General features: G+C 36.0%; 1 protein-coding gene across 5 annotated transcripts in view; it reads right to left on the minus strand.

Annotated features, from left to right (window-relative positions):
• The window catches only part of LOC149541831 (BAG-associated GRAM protein 1-like), a 257,279-nt gene extending 236,012 nt beyond the window's left edge, over positions 1-21,267 (minus strand). For 2 of the 5 annotated variants that reach the window (XM_089796905.1, XM_089796904.1), the window contains exon 1: positions 20,745-21,246. In XM_089796905.1, coding sequence (XP_089653031.1) covers positions 20,745-20,975 — 231 coding nt within the window. In that variant the 5' untranslated portion in view covers positions 20,976-21,246. Of the gene's footprint in view, positions 1-20,744 lie in introns of all 5 variants that reach the window. The other 3 variants (XM_089796903.1, XM_089796906.1, XM_089796907.1) reach the window with 3 other exon arrangements.
• Positions 21,268-22,039: the final 772 nt, after the last annotated feature.

Below are 22,039 nucleotides of genomic sequence, written 5' to 3' on the forward strand. Positions count from 1 at the left end.
TCTACAACACTGATTTGCATGTTACACCCTTGTAGGCTTATCCTCTCATCATCGAACTTACTTTCGTGCTTAATGGAGGATAACCCATATCTAGTGGACATGTGCCTAGTTGTATGACTTATCATGATGCTGATTCCGAGGCATTCTAGATGTATCTCGAAGGTCTTTATATAGAGGCACTCCTAGCGTACTTTCACAATGGCATATTGAATGAATATATCATCATTCTGATCATAATTTCTCTTTCTGGTCTACAGTTGTGTTTGTGTTTGAGTTCTTAGTTCTTGGGTGAATTTTGCCCTAAGGCAAATTCTTACAGTTTCACTTAAACTATCAGCCAATTGGAAAAGAGGGTGAAATTTTATATTTCTGCTTTCAAGGCACTCCTAAAGTGAAAAAAAAGTGATTGACATGGAAGAGGATGAAGGTCCATCTCATATGCCAAGAACTCAAATTCAATATTGTTAATGTTATACTTTTGGTTAGATTGAATTGATCAAAGTAAGCAAATAGTAGTATCAGTATATATATCATTATGTGTTTGCATTACCCTTGATTAACAATTATTAAAAATACATATATATTATATTATATATAATTGAGTTAGATATTTAATAATTATTAATCAAGGGAAATATACTGATTATTACATTGATTAAATCATCATCATATTCTGATTGATGAGGCATGTCTCATGGAGAGACATGCCCCTACGTGGACTTTGTCCACATAGGGACATGCCTCTCCATGAGACACGTCCCTTGTGATATGTATATAATCTCATCAGGCTGCTCTTGGAAAGTACACAAATAACAACAGTACCATTATATCAACAACAGCATACTATTTTGACAGCCCCGCAATGAGAGTTATATCAACACCATATCAAAGAGCGAATACACATTGATTAAATTTTAAAGGTATTACATCTGATGTCATTCCCTCAACATGTTATCAGAGCGGGTTCGGTACCTGCCTATGAGGCTTCAGGATTAGTGGAAATGAAGAGTTAGTACAGATGAACAAAATGTATTTGCAGACAATGTCATTGATCCCTTAATCCCTTGTTTGGGATGAAGTCGATGGAGAAATTGAAAATTTCCCTATGTAGAGGTGTGGCACTGCATTTTCTATTATACTAGTGGTAGGATTGGTGGTTGTGGTGTGATTAAACACTCAGCACTTGGCTGATCCACATAATAGAAGTAATCTTGGTCACAAAAAACAAGGAGATCAGACAATACATTTTTGCCTCAGATGGAGATAAATATTTGGTGCAATATATATGAAACCCTAGACTTATAGTATCGGTATATCTTGATTGGAAATAGAGATTTGAACGAATTGATGAATCTGAGATTATAACTGCAGAGTTTATATTAATATTTCATCAGAAGTCTTCTAGAGGGCTGCTTGAGTTGGCAAATATTCATTGTTGTCTCATTACGCCCAAGCGTGAATATTGTTGGCACATCTTGAATATTTCTTTGGCCTGATTCAACTTGAACATAGTGAACAAAATCATCGTTCTTGCCCAGTGCTCTCTTCACTGATGACTTTATTCACCTGTGCTAACAGTGCATCAATTTCATATTGATCGAGCTTCTTCATGCAATAACGATGTGATTTGTGTGTCTTTGTCATATATCTTTTGAAGGCCTGTATGAAGTTCATACACCTGTTTTGGCTGCATGTGGTGCATTGAATTGTAGTCTCCTGCAATTCCTCTGGATCATGCACAAACAGTCCGATATTGGTGATTCTGTGGGTATTTATCAGTAGCTTAGATCTGTATTTGGTGGATGGTTTGCACTGAGGCATTCATTTACTTATGCCTTACATAGACTTCATTGCTCAGGCTTCCATGTTTGCAGAACAACAAAGGTACATGACATAATCAATTTAAAGTGTAGAAATATGGAGAGCGTTGCCGCATATATTATAATATGAATTATGTCAACCGTCTATAAATCAATTCCTCTGGATCATGCGCAACCAGTCCAATATTGGTGACTCCATGGCTGCATGTGGTGCATTGAACTGTAGTCTACAGCAATTCCTCTGGATCATGCGCAAACAGTCCAATATTGGTGACTCCGTGGTTATTTATCAGTAGCTTAGATCTGTATTTGGTGGATGGTTTGCGCTGAGGCATTCATTTACTCGTGCCTTACATAGACTTTATAGCTCGGGATTCCATGTTTACAGAACAACAAAGGTATGTGACATAATCAATTTAACGCGCAGAAACATGGAGAATGTTACCACCTATATTATAATATGAATTGCGTCAACCATCTATAATTGATCGCACTCAAAAAATTATCAAATTGAATTTGCAATGTTGTATGAATCTCCCTAAATGCTGGTCAATATTGGATTACTGCACATGGTAATTAATATCAATGTAGTGATATGATCTTCCTCTACTCACAAATAATGGATAATTGTACATGTGCTATCAAAAGTGTTTATAAATACATAGTTTTCTGGTATGGGGACTGCTCCCTATGTTTGATGCGCATGACCTTTTCCCGTGAGGTTATTGAAATTGACTTTTCGTTAAAATCCAACAAATTAAGAGTTGCAAATACATGGAATGAATCTACCAAGTCAACATTTCTTGTGAATACATTTGGAAGGATACTGTGAAGTTGGTGAGATTGTTCAATGAGGGCTTTATTGGGGTGAGATTGTTACATTATACCATGTGACTTTATATCTTTTTAAAGAGAGAAAACATGTGATCATAAAAATGAAGGATGTCCTATCAACATTTGAAGTGGTTTCTATTTGTTTAGATTCAAAACATCTAAAAAAATAAGTTGACAAGAGCTAAGACAATACATACAAATATATTTGTTAATGTAAGGATAAGATATTAATTGGGTGGTTTGGAAACTTATATTCAATTTATTTGTGTGGAGATTTCAGTCTATTGGACTCAGCAATACTTTCTGTGGGCTTCTTGTTGCTCCATTTCCAAAACACACTGTGATTGGCAAACACCCTAGAAAGGTTATCATTGCATGTCAGTTATTGGCATAATTGGTGGAGATTATTGATAAGCTATTTACAGCTGAAGTATTGCAGTTTATTATTTTTGAGTTATGCAACTTCTATTATAAGCTACCTTAGTAATCAAGGGTGGTGATCATTTATATTAGCATCAAACCATCCTTCCTTGTGTGACTTGGAGAGGGCAGACAACTTGTACATTTGGGTAGAGATATGACATTGGCAAGGAAGTTAATACCTTGTTGGGCGATGAAGATTATCTAAGTGATGGTCAATAACATGACTTATGAAGTCCTGAGATCTATTAAATAAAAGGACAAATCGCATTAGATATTTCATTTAAGGAATGTAAGAAATTGAACTTCAGAGGGAGCCACTAGAGGATCCACTGAAGATGACATTTATAAATCTTGGTCGTATTCATTCAAAGGGAGTAGTCCATGTCCAGATGGATTCTCTAGTGATCAAGAAACTGTAGCAGTCACAGGGCTATGATTCATGAGATGAAGTTCCATGTGTGTAAACAAAAATGCCTTTGTGCATATGCCTAAGCCATAGATGGATACTTGGAATGTTATACATTCAGAGTACATTATCAAAAAGACTAACAACCGATATTTTCTTCAAGCCTTCTGCCAAAGTGAAGTTTATACATTATTGAAGACAAGTTTGGAGTTATTGATCGGAGCACTTATGGAAAGGGAGACTCAACATTAGTGATTACCTGAGATGTACTTTAATGAGTTTTTCTAAAATTCCTTGTAATAGTTTTTTTTGGTGAGATAGAAGTTTGATGTGAAAGCCCTTCTTCCACCCTCTAGAATGTTCATGGTGGATGTCATGTGAGTTACTACATGACTCTGTGGAAACATCATGGAAGGTAACTATAGCAAGGTGACGATCTTACAATAGTCTAACCTTCTATCATGATGGATGTTATAATGATGTCCCTAGAGATCACGATAGTGCATATCACATGTAACTAAGTTGGTAGTTACTAACATATTGCGTTAGTCTCTTTTGTTATCATGATGGATGTTATAATGATGTCCCTCAAGATTATGATAATGCATATCTCTCATGTAACTAAGTTAGTAGTTACAAAGATATGGCATGGTGGGTATCGTATACTATGAGACTTAGTATATGGAGACACCATGTGCAAAATATTTTCCTTGGTAGGCATCATGAGACTTGATGCCAGTGCACATACTAAGGGATATATAAGTATGATGAATATCTAATGGTGGATATTCTTGGATACACCATACTTTTGATGATACCATAAGGTAACATCTTGTTGTTGGATAGAAGTTGCTATCCTTGTCACATTATTTCTATGCTATCATATTGAGATGATAATCTAAGAGTAATTGTGTGATTGATCAAGCTCCAGTCCTCCCTGGCTAAGAGGGAGTCTTGATTTTAAAGCTTCGGTCATATTGAATTGATCAAAGTAAACAAATAGTTGTATCAATATATATAAATCATTATGTGTTTAAATTACCCTTGATTAACAATTATTATATATATATATGACCATAGCCATAACCTATTGCACAAGCAACAAAGCAAGCATAGGCCAAGTAGGAAGTTGGTCCAGTTCTATATCCTCCAACACCAGCTTCAGTAGCACCCCTACTATTTTAAGGTCAGGTCATCTGATCAGTAGCAGTTCCATTTCTCGAACTAGAACCAGTCAATCCAGCAACACCATATATATATATATATATATATATACACACTAACTATTTGTTTACTTTGATCAATTCAATATGACTGAAGCCTTAAAATCAACACTCCCTCTTAGCTCGGGAGGATTGGAGCTTGATAAATCACACAATTACTCTTGGATTATCATCTCAATATGATAGTATAGAAATAATGTGACAAGGATAGCAACTTCTGTCCAACATTATACACACACACACACACAGATATATATATATATATAATAATGTTAGATATTTAATAATTATTAATCAAGGGAAATATACTGATTATTAAATTGATTAATTCATCACCTTATTCTGATTGATAAGGCATGTCTCATGGAGAGACATGCCTCTCCATGAGACATGTCCCTTGTGATATGCATATAATCATTGGGCTGCTCTTGGAATGTACAGAAATAACAACAGTACCGTTACAAGCAGCACCCATCTCTAACACTTGCATACTATTTTGACAGCCCTGCACAAGAAGAGTTATATCTACAACACAAAAAGCGATTACACATTGATTAAATTTTAAAGGTATTACATCTGATCTCATTCCCTCAACAAATATTTCTATCATATATAGTTATAATTATGAGCAACAATAAGAGCTAAACAGCTTTTGAGTTCTACTAGGATTTAGTCTTGCATCATGTTGCTACTATGATGTCATCCTTTCCTATAGGATTACTTTGCCACATTTATTGCGAGATTTTTCTTTACTCTACCACTTTCATTCATACTCTATCGATCCCACCAATTTCTACTAGTGTTGAAGGCTGGATAGCTATGGATAAGGGCTGTTCCAAACGAGTTCCCTTAAGAAATTTGTTCCCAATGTATAACATGAGGTATGAACTCCGATCCTCCTTAGATGTGATTTTGCTAATCATGGAATTCAACAGTTACTATAATTGGCTCAAACATTTTACTATAATACATTACTTTGTTGGGAGAATTCCTCTAAAAGCATGCTTCAAGATTGGATCAACAAGAATGGCATCCACCTTAATATTGACCAAGATTCACCAAGTATATTTTTTTTCTCACTTTACCAAAGCTGGCCAGAGTCCATTCTTAAGCATGTCCCATGGCATGTTTATGCATCCTTCTACTAAATCATCCTTGGACTTTAGACTTTACAATTTGTTGGATCCTGAATTAACAACTTTTTAATAACCTAGTGATAAGAACATTTACACCTAGGGCTAGCTATCGCTCATCCTCAATGCACCTATTTGGACACCAGGGCCAACTATAAGGCTATTTAACTCTCCTTCTTCTCTTTAGGCTTTGCAAGACCTAGGCAAGTGGACCTTAGATTCTTTACATGGTACTAGTGTAAAGGCATATAACTGAATCTAGATAACAGATAATAACCCCTGAATCTTCCATGTTTATGCAAGCATTCATGGACATGAAATAGCTAGTAATAGGGCACATGAACCTGATAAACCAAATGAGGGTAACTCTTTCAACTCTTAAACACAAAGGGAAAAGATATTCAATTAATGATTGAATCAACATAACCCGAGTAATAAACAGCAGAGAACATGCAATCTCTAAGCTAATCAGTCCCTTACCCATTGGGCATAAACTAAGTCAAAACATACACATGGTACCTGAAATATGCTCATATATCCAAATATTTGATCTATCTATCTACTTTGCAAATAGACATCAATCATCAAACAAAATTCGTACTTATCAGATCCTCCTATGATCCCTACAATTTTGTCAATGCAATATCAAGCAAATTACTCAAGTCCTTGACCCAACAACAAGACACACAATGGCATACAACTTCAAAACAAGCTGCAACTGGACGATATGCACTTTGGGCATAGTCAGCAGAAAACGACAAACCCACAGCAAAGGAGATAAACTTCAGAATGAAACTGTCAATAAAACTCTATATTCAATTCCTTGAAATCAATATATCATGTATATGCAAAAACTCAGAGAATAAAACAAGGGATGATTGTATAATTATATGCTTCAAAGAACACTACACTGTTGCTACTAATAACAGAGAAAATACTGAGAAATGGTATCACAATAACCAAAAAATGGAACTGGAACCAACTTTGTGGTTTCTCAATTGCAAAAAATGGAACCGGAACCTTATGGCCTCGTAGTGAAAATTGGAACCCTTGCAATGAGAAATGAAGAGAGATTTATAAAGAAGAAGAAGCTCCTGGATCTGAATCTAATCTTGCCATGTGTTCACCTAAGACTCTTCCTGCTGTTGCTATTGAACTCATCTCCCTTCTCCTCTACCGGCAATCAAAACTCATTAATTGTTGTTTGCAAAATATCTGAAATATCCCCTTAAAATGATCAGCAAAACCCCTTCTGAAGGAATATCAGATACATGTCATGATATATGCTGGAGCTTCAAATCTAATCTTGCTTTGTCGCTATCTCTACCAACAAAACACCTTATCCTCTGCATTTGTCGTTAAAACATTCGGTTCTATCTTTATAGCTGCTCAATGCATTTAATCTTATCCAAAGATCATCCAAATCTGATCTTATTCCAAACTGAAAACATCAAAACTGCATTTATAATGAGGATGCCCCCAAATCACAAATCTGCCTGTAGCTTCCTCTAATGAATACCTATGCAAATACTGATTGTAGAAATGAAGAGTACATCCTCTCCCGGTTCCGTCGGTATACCACACTGCATATTTTGGGCAGAAATAATGCCTCTAAGGTGCATTTGAAAAACCAGGCCCCGGGCCATGAACAGAGCAATATAATGAAAATTTTTAAAATGCATATAGTTTTAACTATATAACATCTCAATTTATTTAAATCTTCAACTCTTGAATAAACAGACATCTTATTTAATTTTCTATTTTATATTTTCACCTTATCTCTCTTTCCAATCCCCAGGCACCAAGTGGCGGATTCCCATTGGTTGAATTGTACCCAGATGGGCCCCACACACCTCCTTATAACATTTGAAATACATTTGAATTTTCCCGACCTTACGACTATGTCGTAACATCTCAAGTCTTAATTTTTTTACCTCCTGATCCTACGATAGGCATAACATCATAGCAAAAATTTTACCTTCTCCTGACCATACGATTCCCGCAATTCTATGATAGGCGTAGCATCGTAGCTCAAATTTTTCCCTCTTATGATCTAACTTCACTTCATAGGATCGCAAGCCTTATTTCAAGCTCCCCCGAACTTACAACTAGCCTCCAGAATTTTGCCACGTGGCATCTTGGATCATGCATGCTCGGTCAAAATAAGCCTTTGGTTGCATCCAGATGGCCGAATGGGCCCCTCCATGTAAGCCTTGTGCCACCCATAAAGCATGTGTCTTAAGACACTATAGGATTTGTGTTAATGGGCTTATAAACAACTAACATTATTTCCACGTCCCCAATGTGGGATTAGTATGAACCATGCTCTGACTGTAAAAACACAACCCACAGGACAAAGAGATTTGTAGAGGCATTATAGCACCATTCCTCAACTTCTCTAGTCAGAATGTTTGAATTCATACACTCTTGGCTACTGCAAACCCATTCGTGGGGATGTGTGTGTCAGAAACCACTCCATACATTGTTTTGGAAGCGTAAAACTGGTGGGTGTTCTGCTCTGGCGCCCCTGCTGCCATGTCTGCTCTAGCTCTAAAATTTTGCTAACGTGGGCAGTCTTCCTTCTTGCGTGGAGGTGGGTGCTTCTTCAACGCCGTGGTTGTCTTTCAAGCTACGTGGATGGTTTGAAGCTCCCTTTGTCAAGTTTGTCTTCAACATGGGATACAGCCTCTATCGTGAGATGCCCTGCCCCTATTGCGTCGTCTCCTCCATGCCATGGATGACTCCTCTATGTCATAGATGCCCCTGCTCATGGAATGCTCTCTCCTAGCTGGCCACGTTAGAGCCTCCGTGCCTCTATTCTCTTCATTACCCATGAGTGCTCTGCTGTGGAGCCCTGCTCGTGGAAGTCAATCTAGCGACATTACAGATCCATCTTCAGCTAACAAGGGACCTACACTTACCTCGTCCAAAGGATGGGGAGGATGGGATTTCACCCTTATGTCAGAGCTCCAAAAGGGTGCAGCCGACGAAATCTCTCATAATGTAATTCTCCCTCTACCTTTTAGTTTTCCCTTAAATTTATCAAATGGTTTTAGCCGCTTGAAAACCTCAGAATCATGGTATTGGAATCAAGGTAGCATTGACTTTCCCTAAGTTTTAATTATGTTGAAATTTCAACCAACTCGTGCATGTAAGTTTCCACGAGCTACATTTAGTTTAAAACTGGTGAACTTCAATGTTGAGTTCGCATTTGTGTTGAGTTTCCTCTAGCTTTAAAGACTATGATACATATAATCAAATCACGCTTTAACGAAACCGTCTCTAGCTTTAAATTTGGTGAATATTGTAGTCTAAGATGAGAACCGGGCACAACTCTGTAAGTCGTCTCAGACTCTTTGTTGTTCAAATTTTCAATATTACGTAGACAACAAGCTTCTAGGAATGCCAAATTCTCAAATGGGGTGGGAATCTCTTGGAATCATGAAGCAGGAAAGTTCCAAATACAAGAGAGCATTACAACCAAAAACATTAACATGTGGATCCATCTTCATGCTTCTCAAATCTGCATAAACTTTAAGAAGCATCTTTTTCACTCCTTTTTTGGCTACATGATGAATGATTTGCTTAATGTCAATTTTCTCCAATAAACTCTCAAATGCAGAAAGATGAAACAACTGACACAACTTTTTGAACTGAAATAACTGACACCTCAAATTGATCCACTCAGACTTCAGTACTGACTAGAATCAAATTCGAGCACTGAATCATCATTTAAAACCCGTTTACCCTATTTTCACAAACTATGCTTTTTCTAATAAGAGAGCCTATAGGCCGGCTTAAAAAACTGACAGAAACACCTAATTGAGCCTTGGCATCTGACATACTGCTTCTTTGTTCAACATCCTTGCACATTGTCAAATCTTGTCACATGATGACTTCAGCATCAAAAGATATTGACCGTCAAAGTTGCTCACTTAAACCTGTCTGCAAATAAACATGTTAGAAAACAAGAAAGTGCATTTGGTCTCAGCTTTGAAAACAAGGCAAACGGATACTTGAAGGCTTAAAACTGGGGCGTTAGTTCATATTTATGAAGGTAATATAATTCTGTGATTCGAGCTCATGACGAATAATAGAGCGAGTTTAGCAAGCATGCAAAGTTGGGTACTCAGATTTGCAGAACTGGAAACATTAGCAAAAGTGTGATTTTTGCAAATGGAATGAACCTAGGAAAGTGTACAAACGAATTGGTCAAGACTTGCAAGCTAGCACATTTATAGTATTTTAGGAGTGGAACATAGTGGTGCAAATCATTTGATCTCATCAATCACAGATTTAGAGTTATGGCATCGTGAACAGGGGTACTGACCAATCTGCATCTTATGACACCAAAAAAAGTTATAAATTGCATCTGGAATCCCATTTGAAAACTGATCAAACAGATTCATCACAAGCTCAAAACTGAAACATAACAAGTGTGTGACCTCTACAATGCAATGCAAAAGGAAATTTCTTAGTATGGTCAACTAGGTCAATGTTATATTCAATCAAATAGGACCTCCTGGAATTCAGGGCAATATGCATCAGCATGACAGATAAGTAACCAACTTCGAGGGAATCAAAACCTAGTCAAAACATATCGAAATGATATGAAAATTGAAACATAGGTTCACCGATATGCATACTGAACACTCCCAAAGTGGCGATTCATGAAACATAACAGGGTGTAAGATATTCAAATGAAAACTAGACAAATGTCATTGTTTGACACTTATGCAAAAATGCAGAAATGAACACTGCTCAAAATAGAACTTCATGGAATGACTTGGAATGACACTTTATCATTAATAGTATGTGGATATACTGAATGCAAAGTGTTAGAAACATTAAAACACTTCATAGGCCTCACTGACAACTAGGTACATAAGCAAGAAAATGTGCTTATAGGGCTCAAAGTGACTCAAAATTTTGGAATGGTACTCAAAACAGGAACACAATTTTGAGTCTCATCACAACCTCTAATGAAAAGACTCTTCATGTGCCTCTCTAGATAGAATTTCCAAGTTTACCTTTGCGCTGTTGAAATTTCATAATTACAATTGTTCCCTTCCTTGAAAAATTATGTGTTGAGATTGACAAGTCCTCGTCTTGTCTATAAAAGTGTGGTTATGTTGAGATAGACCTCTCTAAAGGATTGTTTCAAATGTTAACTCTCTTATCACAAATTACAAATTATCCCTTTGGTCCTCCCTTGCAATAAGCCTTTAGCTCAACCTATTGAGCCTCTTTCTTTTAAAACTAAAGGGTGGAGTACAGATGAAAACCATAAAGATAAATAAAACTCCAACTTAAGCCAAAACTTCAACTAATGATAGTACTCAAGCTATTAAGTCATCGTTTGGAGCTTCTTCACACCCTTGAGACATTCCCTCTAATGGTAAGTCATCCACTAAGCCTAAATTTTCCATAACAACTCCATCAACATCTATTTCATCTGCTCAACTAGAGACTATTACTCATTTTCGTTCCTCCCCAAATGGTCTTGCATTGATCTCACAGCTCACCAAGGCGTTTGGAAGAATGAGAGTTTATTATAAAGAAAAGAAGGTTAGAAATTCCTAGCATTCGATTAGAAAGTTTCTCTCAAGATTAACTCTTCGAAAATTGCTATTCCCTCTTGACAAGTTGGATAGTAATAATATGCTAGTGCCTCTTGATTCTTATCAATAAATTGTCTCCAAGAACATTTGATGTCTTACTAACTATATCATCTTAAAATGGACGCACTTGCCTTTTAAGACCTTTTAGCTCCCTACTATTCATGATTCCTCTTCAGACCATGGATATGCTCATGCTCGCTCTCTTTCCTCTTCTCTCTTCCATCTTTCCACCCTATCTCTCTGCCATTTGCCCTAGCTTTCTGTGGCACCCAAGACCTATCCTCCTAGACCAAGTCGACTTAGGTCAACCTTGTCTGGACCAAGTCGACCTAGTCCTCCTAGGTCGACATAGTCCTAGGCTAGGGTCGACCTAGTCCTTGGCAGTTTAGGATCTCAAGACCTGAAAGTCCTCAGGGATTTAATTACTTTCTAACCGTTACCCAGTTGACCTGCATGGTTTTCTTGCCCGAAAACTCATATATAAGGAGACTTGGAGGCTTCATTTTCATATATCTCATCCATATCTCATGAACATCAAGCATCCTGTTTTCAAGCTCTTGCTCTCTAGTGAAGATTTTAGTCTTTTGCATTCAAGGAGTTCAAGCATTCAAGCAAGGAGAATTCTATCTAGCATTGGAGAATCTTTTGTGAGCATTCCCTCTTCAGGATCTAGTGTATTGTTGGCCATCAAGGGAGGAGATCCACATTGAAGCATTCATCCTCTTCATTGATGCATATCCATATCCATGGCACCATGACAGAGTTATGATAGATCCATTGCAAAGTGTGAAGATATCCTACATTCATATTTCAAGATCTATATTACATACACACAGGCAAGGTGAATTCTAACCTTTATCTTGTTCTTTATAGTCACTATAAAGAACAAAATAAAGTGCCTGCTTTTGCATATCTGGGATCTTGTACACCTTGTGTTTGTTTGTACTCGCACTCAGTTATAAAGTGCCATGGGGGGTCATGATGTTTTGCCATTTTGTGCTCATCCACCTTTGTCAAGTGAGCATTCCTTCCACGACATTAGCCCATGCTGTGTGTCGGTGACACCGCCCTTTATCCTGTGCTTGTACTTCTATTGCACTGTTGGTGTTCCTGATTCTTCTTCTTGCAGATGTTTTTGGCATTGCATTTCAGTGTTCCTGTCACCCCTCTCCCTGTTCAGCATTATGGGGGGGTTCACCTGTTGGCTCTATTGCTTCCTTGGTTCGGTTAAGTGATCTACGTATTCAGTTTTTGTTCCTATGTACTAGGCCGATGCAATGGCTAGGCACCTATGCATTTCGGTGAGATGGTTCATCTACTATATAGACACTCATTCATTCCTACTTTTGGAGGTCACCTCTTCGATTAATCAGCTCTTCAGACTTTGTCTTCTCTACCTGGTCATGCAATATTTCAGTGGGGGTTCCAGCAATTTCTTCTGACAGTGTTTGCAGCTTCATGCTTCAGAGATGCTTCATGCTCTTTCTTGTTCCTTTCTTTGGGACATTTCCTAGATTGGAGGCTTTGTTTCCTTCATCTAGTTCTTTTCCTTGTATTGGGTTCCTGATCAAGCCTTGTTGCCGGGACCCATTTTTCCTGCTTTCATAGCTTTGCTAGGTTAGCTTCCTCCCGAGCTTCGCTTAAGGGGGGGTGTTAGAGTAATTATTTTGTTTCACTTATTAATTAGATCATCTTGATTTAATTAATTTATTACTCTAGTTCTTAAGTTTGCTTTTAGGTGCATATAATTAATATTTTATATTAATTATAATGTGCAAACCTAGTTAGGATTTCGTGATTCCTTTTATAAGGATTCACCTCTTTGTATTTTTTCATTCACTTATTGGATCATAATAGAGATTGTTCTTTGCTTCATCCATGTGACAGAGTTATGCATGCAGGTGTTCTTGGGAGATTAGTTTTTCACCTAATCTAACACATGGCACCATGACCGAGTTATGATAGATCCATTGCAAAGTGTGAAGATATCCTACATTCATATTTCAAGATCTATATTACATACACACGGGCAAGGTGAATTCTAACCTTTATCTTGTTCTTTATAGTCACTAACATTTACATTTCTCATTTACGGTTAATTCCTTAACCTAGGGCTTAACCAAGGCAAGCCCTCATCAAAACCCAACCCCCAATCTGTTTGTTTCTATGTTGATTTGCAGGTTGGGAGTGAAAAGAAGTGCAGATCTGGAACCTATAATACGCAAGCTTTCTGGAGATATCAGTTTCAGAGCCATGGATTACATCAACCTGGTTGAAGGACGTCCTTAGAAGTCGACCTAGTCCTTCACTCTAGAATTTCAAGGAAATTTTTGGGTTTTGTTCGTTTCATCATTTTATTTCGCGTTACGCAATCGAAAGTTCAAAAAAGTTTCAAATCTGAAAGTTATTGAGCATAAATACATCTTCCTCTGCACATTTCAAGGTGAGTCTTTTACATTTCATTCATTTTATAACTTTACCCTAAAGTTGTATCTTAATTGGGCTGATTGTATTCACATAGCATCTACATTCACATTTCCTGTGCAATTAGTTTAATTTCACATTCACATTATCCTATCAAAGGGCCAAAGAGTACATTTCATTATAGTGTATTCCTCTAATAATCTAGATTTAGTATTAGCACCCTTCTCCTTTTGAGTCCTTGCTAATCTAATTTAGGTTATAAGTGGAATCATATTTGGAAATTTCCCTCTTTCCCTTTCACATTGCAATTGAAAGGCTTAGTGTCCCCGTAAAGCAGAAGTCTACAGCATTATTAAAGTGCTTTTGTTTTACCACTAAACATTAACCTCCTTCGTAAGTATACTATGAGAGATGTTTTTTAAAGATTCACAACTTTGAATATCCTTTGTTTCCCAGAGGTTAAAGTTGCAAGTTTCTTTCTTTCTGCTATGTAATGTCCCCTTTTTGGTTATGTTAGGAAATTGTGTGGAATTACACAACAATACAGCTATTTGCTAGTTTCAAGTGCTATAATATGAATAATGTGTAGTAAATTGTTTTTAGATATTACGGATGATAAAATATTGATGCAATGCAGGTGATAGATAGATAGATAGATTTTTAACATCCGCGAGGCTAGGAATAGCCTATGGGACAGCCTTCCAACTAAACCAGCTTTAGTAATTCAGATCTTTTCTTGTGCAAGTTGATGATGAGCCCCCAACTTCTCATTGTACTCCTCGTTGAATCAATTGCGCCAAGAGCTTCCAAATATAATATCCGCAAATTTGAACCTGATGTCCTTGTATACATCACATTCTAACATAAAGTGTTGTTCCATTTCCACCTTCCCAATGTTGCAAAACATGCAAATTCTCTCTTCCCAAGACTCTTTTGACATCTTCCACCGACCAGTCTCACATCAAAGTTGATGAGAGTTGGTTTTGAGCTGTGCAATGGGACTTTTAGCTCTCCCAAAAATGTTGGCCCCTATGTATACCTTTTGGAGTTGATCACATGTGGGGTTGAACTCACTGATATAATAAGTTTTTCTCCTTCCAAGTCCATTACCCCAAATCTTCTTATAGAATTTCTCCATAACAAAGAGCATTATTTCTTTATTATTAGCAGAACACATTGTGAAATGGATACTCCATTTGCACAGCCACTTGATGTTTTCTTGCACCCATGTCTTTTTACGTTTGCACAATGTATCATTAAAGACCATTTTAGGCCATCTATCTTCCCACATTTTTTCAGTTCTTTTTAGGTAGCTAATGAGGCAAACCATAGCAATTGCCTCAACAGGTGCAACCCCCACTTCACTTAACATAATATCATATGAGACAGTTTTCTTGATTTTAAACTTGTTTGTGACCCAACACTTTTGAATCCTCTCAATCTGTTTCCGCTGTAAGGCTGAAGTGCTGTTGGCCCATATTTAACATCCATAAATAACAACCGGTAGCATAAGAAGACCAAACAAAGTTTGACTTGTTTTCCAATCCCAAACCTTTGCCTCCCGACACCTATTTTGAAGCGCATAAAATGCCTTCCGCCCACCCAATAATCTTTTCTTTCTACAACCTTCCCAACTTAGACTTTTGTTGAAGTCTATTCCAAGGGATTTATACTCTACAACCTCCTCAAGTATGCTGCCTTCAAAATAGACCCTATGCTGACGTTGTTTTCTGTTTTTTGAAAAAATAATGATTTTAGTCTTGCTGATATTGACCTGCATCCCAACCATTTTGCAAATGTGCTCAAGAGAAAGTAGATGTTCTTGCAAGAATAGAAGAATTGGGGATCCCTATGAATCTCAGAGCTGCTGTTCATAGAATGTATGAAGAGGTAAAAGTCAAAATTAGAACATCAAATGGCATTTCAGAGTGTTTTAGGAGTGATATAGGGGCCAAACAGGGCTGTCCATTATCTCCTACTTTGTTTGGCCTATACATTGATCCCTATGAATCTCAGAGCTGCTGTTCATAGAATGTATGAAGAGGTAAACGTCAAAATTAGAACAGATCATATGTATGACAGGATGCAATGGTGTTATACAAATGTATGAGAATGGATATGATATTGTATATATTTACAAGTCTATTCCAATGCCAATGGAATAATATTACAGGCAAAGTCTGCAGATATCCAGACTTTTTGGTGATGCTATTGTTGTCACTAACATATGCGATTGTGAATCGCGTGCATTCCCTGTTAGCTGTCTCTGATATTACTCTGTAATATTTATCGCTGATAATGGGATGATCACAAACAGTATACCGTCTCTGATACGTGTTTAATATATATGCAACCTGCAATCTCTACAGCTGTCTCTGATATAGAGATATAAATATGCTCAATAGGTGTTGTGTCTGATATATCAATACTTGTATAACTGAAGGGCTGTGTCAGCAACCGTGGTTTGCTCAAGCAGAGTGATAATCCACAAAGGGAGTACTAAAATATAATCTTAATCTATCACACTTTCCAAATCACATGGCATGGAATATAAATATGTTTGAAGGGACACGTTAGTAGAGTCGCTTTATATGATAAACATTGATGTTATTAGTTAACACCACAATGATCTAATGAGTATAATGCGATTAATGTTAATCGTAAGTGATAACAAATGATCAAGTGCAAATAATTATCAATTGTTGTAGATATTTAAGTAATCCGCGAACTTGCCAATATCTGACTCAATCAAAGACACTATTAATCAAGAGCTGTGTGTGCATATTCCTTGAGATAGGGATTGACTAGGCCAATAATATAATCTTGCTGGTTATATCATTTCAATTGCTGTTGTTATTGTTCATCATAGTGATGATCTTGACCAATTTGACCAAGTCACTCCTAGCTTAGTCATGCTGGTGAATTGTATGCTTTCTCATGCGATATGGATTATTAAAATAATAAAAATAATAAGTTCATATCTTTAGTTTAAAATTGTTAAATCTTTTTTTCATTGATATCTTCCAGATCTAGAACAGGGACATTATATGCTACTTGCCATGTTATTTGGCCCAAGGTTGTAAAACTTTGGGAGTACTTGCACATCACAATCGGTTGCAAGTTACTCATACAAAATTTACTTCACTAAAGTTTATGACCACATTGAGCGGGCCTTTTATCCTTACCATGTATAATATCCTTTTTTGGGGTTTAGCTGAATTTAGTCCTAAAACAGTAATTCCAACATAAGATAAGAATTACATTACCTTTACCAATATAACTTGATATTAAAATTACCAATTGTAATGACCTTTATAAGATATTCCTAGTTTAGAGCCTGCAAATAATATTAATTACTAGAAACTGACATAAAAAACATTAAGTATCGAGAATCCATGATAGCATCAAAATTTGTATAAGCATCATTCATATCTAAATCAATAAACCCTAATATAATAAATATTTGGTACAGGGCATATTTCTTAAGTCAACCATATTAGGATTTCGTTGGAAATGCTTGCAAACAGAAATCCAAAGGATGGTTGTCCTTGTATTGCAAGAGCATGGAACAATCTTCGATCCATCTCATCCCTCAGTCCACCTTGGAGGTTAGTAGTCCTTCTCAATCAAGCTGAAGAGCACAAAGAGTATTCTCTCAACCATTCAACCTCTTGCCCCACAAGCACGGCAGGAATTCTTGTCAGTCCATCTCAGGGCGGCGTACTTGATAAGATGGATGAAAACCATCCCCTTATGTGCCAAGCCAAAGAGAACGTGTTGGATTTTTAGTCTATCCAACCTCCTAGCCCACGAGCATGGCAAGATTCTTGTTCCATCCATCTCAGGTCGATGTCCTTGAGATAAAGAATTTTGGGTGCTCCCTCTCTTGTCAACTTGAAAAGTCGGCCATCCTTCATATTTCCAAGACACTTCACAATCCAAGACATGAATCTTGAGGAATTCACTAAACTATCTCCAATTAAATGCATCTCGATAAAATAATAAATATATTCTCGTATGTTTTATAAAATTACATTTCTGAATATTATTAATTTCTGAAATCGGTTTCTATCCCAAAATGATAACTTCCATTCCTAGATGGATTGCTATTGAATGACTGACATTCATATGATCGATTGATTGAACGAATGGGATCCTTTGATTGTATGTTTGAGGCAGTAATGAGTGATGATTAAGTGATTGTTGATTAGATGATTGATGAGTGATGATGCAATCAATGCTAGTTTAATATATTGGTGATTGACAATTGTTTTCTTGATTTGATAATTGATGAGTGCTTGATTGATTCATGAGTGATAATTGATAAGTAATCCTTGGATGCTTGGAATGATATATCTATTATATTTTATTAGTGAAAGAAATACCAGTTTTCATTAAATTTGAGTCACCACTTTTAATTGCTACCTTTAAGAATAATTAGTTATTTTTCAAATTGATCTCCCTTGGATATCCTCCTGAAATGAAAGCTTATCTATGTTATATCTTCTAATTTTTGATAGAAGTCACACCTCTTCATCATAAAAAGTATAACCCTTCATAATTTCTGCCCTTCAAAAGAGTCACACCCTTTCATAACTACATCCCTTTGAAAGAGTACCAACCCTTCATCATTTCTGCCCTTTGCAAGCATTGCAACTTTTTACATTTACCATCCTTTGAAAGAGTACAACCCTTCATAATTTCTTCCTTTGAAAGAGTCGAACCTTTCACAATTACCACCTTTTGAAAGATTACAACCCTTTATCAATCATGCCCTTTTAAGGACTCAACCTTTCACAATTACCAACCTTTGAAAGAGTCAACCTTTCATTGTTTCTACCCTTTGAAAGATTACAACCATTCATCATTTCTGCCCTTTGAAAGAGTCATAACCTTATGTTCTTCATATTCCTTTCTTCTTCCAATAATCCTTTCTTGATTGATGTTTACCCTCTCTAGTCAATGCTTTAACTTACAGAGTAAACAAAAATATAGCAATGAACATATTCAATATTGTTTGATACAATTCTTCTAATTGTATGTTGTCATTGATGTTACACAAATGTCAGTACTAACCGAGTGGTCAGGCATCAAAGGAATCTCAGTTCTAGCCAAGTAGTCGAGCAATGAAGGAATCTCAATATAAACTAATTAATCCCAATGTTAATGAGTATCAGCAAATTACACTTGTTAATTAATTGACTAATTGAGGCCGACTAGTTGGATGTTTAATGACTATTTGAAAAGGCATTCAAGAGGACTTGGCAAAGCTTATGATATATAAGAGAGATCCAAAAGTGGAAGTAAAAAGAGAGTATGAATGATGTGGAACAAGATGGATTTGTGATCAAAGAAAAGGAAAGAGCATGCACGTGTAGAAGATAAGCAGCAAAGAATATTCTTATCATCAAGGATCCAGAGGTCAAGCCAAACAGAGATCTTAATCTACAAAAGTTCCTTCATAAATCGGGTCAAATTACTAATACCTTCTAACCATTGTAGCAGTAAAGAAATCTCATAACAGAGTTGACTTAATAGTCAGATTGTAAATCCTCTAACAAGGTAACATTTCAAGATTGAAGTGTTTGAAGACCTCTAACCAAGCCACTCCTAACAGAGTGAACTAAATTCTCTAACAAGGTCATCCTTAACAATATGTATTGTAACCTTTACCAAGGTTGGCTCCTAACAAGGCTCACTTCTGAAGAGTGAAAATATTGTAACTAGTTGCATGGTGTTTTTCCCAAATTGGGTTTCCACATTAGATTTTGGTGTCATTTGTGTTCATGTTATTTGTTTTATGCTTTATGTTTCTGCAACTAAGTTACTAAAGGTTAAAACAGATTAAAATTCATGAGACTGCTTTGTTAACTGAGTTACAACAAGAACTTAGTCTTAACCAAGCTGGATAAAGAATTGCATTATCACCCCTCCCATCTCAGTTACTCTCTTCATTTCAACAAATATAACACATCAATATGGCAGAATGATATAACTTTATCATCAACATGTAATGTATGCAACACTAATGTCCCAGTTTCCAATACAAGCAAAAAGCATATAGCACTCGACAGTTGGTTAGGAGTACCAACCGCCAGCAACTAACAACTATACGAGAACTATGATCCATTACATTGTCGTTTGTTAAACAAAACATTGTTTGTTCTTATTCACAAGACTGCCACCAAGAATTCAAAGGCTCCGTTATTTCTTCCTTCTATTATATCCCCTCAAACAAGTTCTTCTCCCTTTTCTATCTCATGTTTGAGGAAATCCCAACTCTTCATTCTACACCTTTTATTGTGCTGCCAGAAGATTTAGACATTTTGCTCATTTTCAATGTCTCGGACTTGGCATCCTTATTAGAAAAAAGTGAAGTTCAAACTGATGAGGAACAACTCATCGATTCCAGAAGTCAGATTCTACAGGAAAACAATAAAAGATAGATGCAACCTCCGATAGAGAATTGGTGAGAAAAAAAATGCCGAGACATGAGGAACTTTTGGGCCGTTCAAAAGGAAAACAGCAAGAAAATAAGTGCGGGCATATATAACTTGGGCGGATATGTTTTAATTTCTACCAGAATTGATAAGCCTTAGGTAGAATCACAACAAAAATACAAAAAAATTTCAAGCTTTCTCAATCCATTACTGTTTCAGAAGAAATTCCTGGAAAAATCACACAATTATCAAAATAAAAATTGAAGGTTTAGAAGCACTCGATCGAAACATCTAATTTGTGATTGTCTCTATTCCTACTCTTGCGTCTCATATGGATAAACTTTCAAAGCGAACGAACGAAAAACACCTTTACATTTTTCAAAATTAAAGAGGGAAAAAGGAACCTTAAAAAAACCTTACCTCCTTAGCCCTGTCATGGCTGGAAAGAAACAATTCTGGTGCTGCCACAGAATTTGAAATGTGTTGTACGGCAAAACTAGTTTGAATTGGCAGTGCTTGTTCCCACGAACAGATGCCGTAAATATGAAAAACTGTGAAGACTACAATGACGACGACTGCTGCCACCAAAGATAAACTAAATTCACCCTTTGAAGGCACCAGAATTTCCGCGGCTGTTTGCAGTCCCTCCATTTTATTTATTGATTATTTTGTTTGATCTGCATAGTGTCCATGGTTGAAAAGAAGGTTTGAATGTTGGTTTGTAAAGTATGGCGAAGTTAAAGTACGCAATCTGTTCTGTCCTTGGGTTGCGTGAGCGTGTTCTTGATAGAGTCGTCGCGATTCGAACCTCGGCCGGCCCTCGCGCTGTCAACAACGTTTTATGATTCTTTGGTAAAAGTTGCAGTGGAGTTTTCCCAATACAAAACAGAATTGCAGTCGAAATTTACTCACAAAGTTCAAGTAAGATATTTTTTCTACTTTTACGTTGCAAGGTATTTTTACCTCTAATTAAACGAGTGCCACCGAGTGGCATGTCCATTGTAAAAAATAATAATATAATAGTAATTGAACATTACAAGATTTAGAAATAAGTATAAAAAATTATTATTTTCACTACACATTCTAATATTATAAAATATATTATAAATTCAAAGTCTCTCCAATAATTAGAAAAGAAGGAAAATGGAGATTTATAAGTAGAAAGGAAGGATATGAGGAGAGCACTAAAAAAAATGTGTTATTATATGGACAATTAAAGGTAGAATGATAAAGAGAGTTAAAATCATTTTTAAAATATTAATGATTATATTATTTTAAAAATATATAAATAATTATTATTATTATATTATATGAATGAACTAGTTATTTCTACCAATTCAGTTGAAATATTTGATTTTAAAAAATAAATTGTTGATTACTTAATTCAAATTATTAAAATATGTAATTAGTTTGAGAGGTAGTATCAATTTTACAAATTGTAAAATGGTATAAAAAATTAGAATAAGATTGTAAAATAGTAGCTAGTAAAATATAAATATAGTGTAAACTTGAAGAAATAACATTTTACAAATGACAAAAATAAACATCAATGTAATACTAATTAATATATTTAAAATAAGAAATACAAAACATTTAACTCTATATTTTAGAAAATAGATAGTGGTAATTAATATTGATTAGACATTCATTTGTTAGGTGGAAGATAAAAATGAAGTTTTTTTGAAAAGTTAATTGGAAAAGGTCAAGTTGTAATT

Source organism: Cupressus sempervirens, chromosome 8 (assembly GCF_028749045.1).
Source record: "Cupressus sempervirens isolate cs-2001-9-10 chromosome 8, ASM2874904v1, whole genome shotgun sequence".
In the NCBI taxonomy this organism is placed as follows: domain Eukaryota; kingdom Viridiplantae; phylum Streptophyta; class Pinopsida; order Cupressales; family Cupressaceae; genus Cupressus; species Cupressus sempervirens.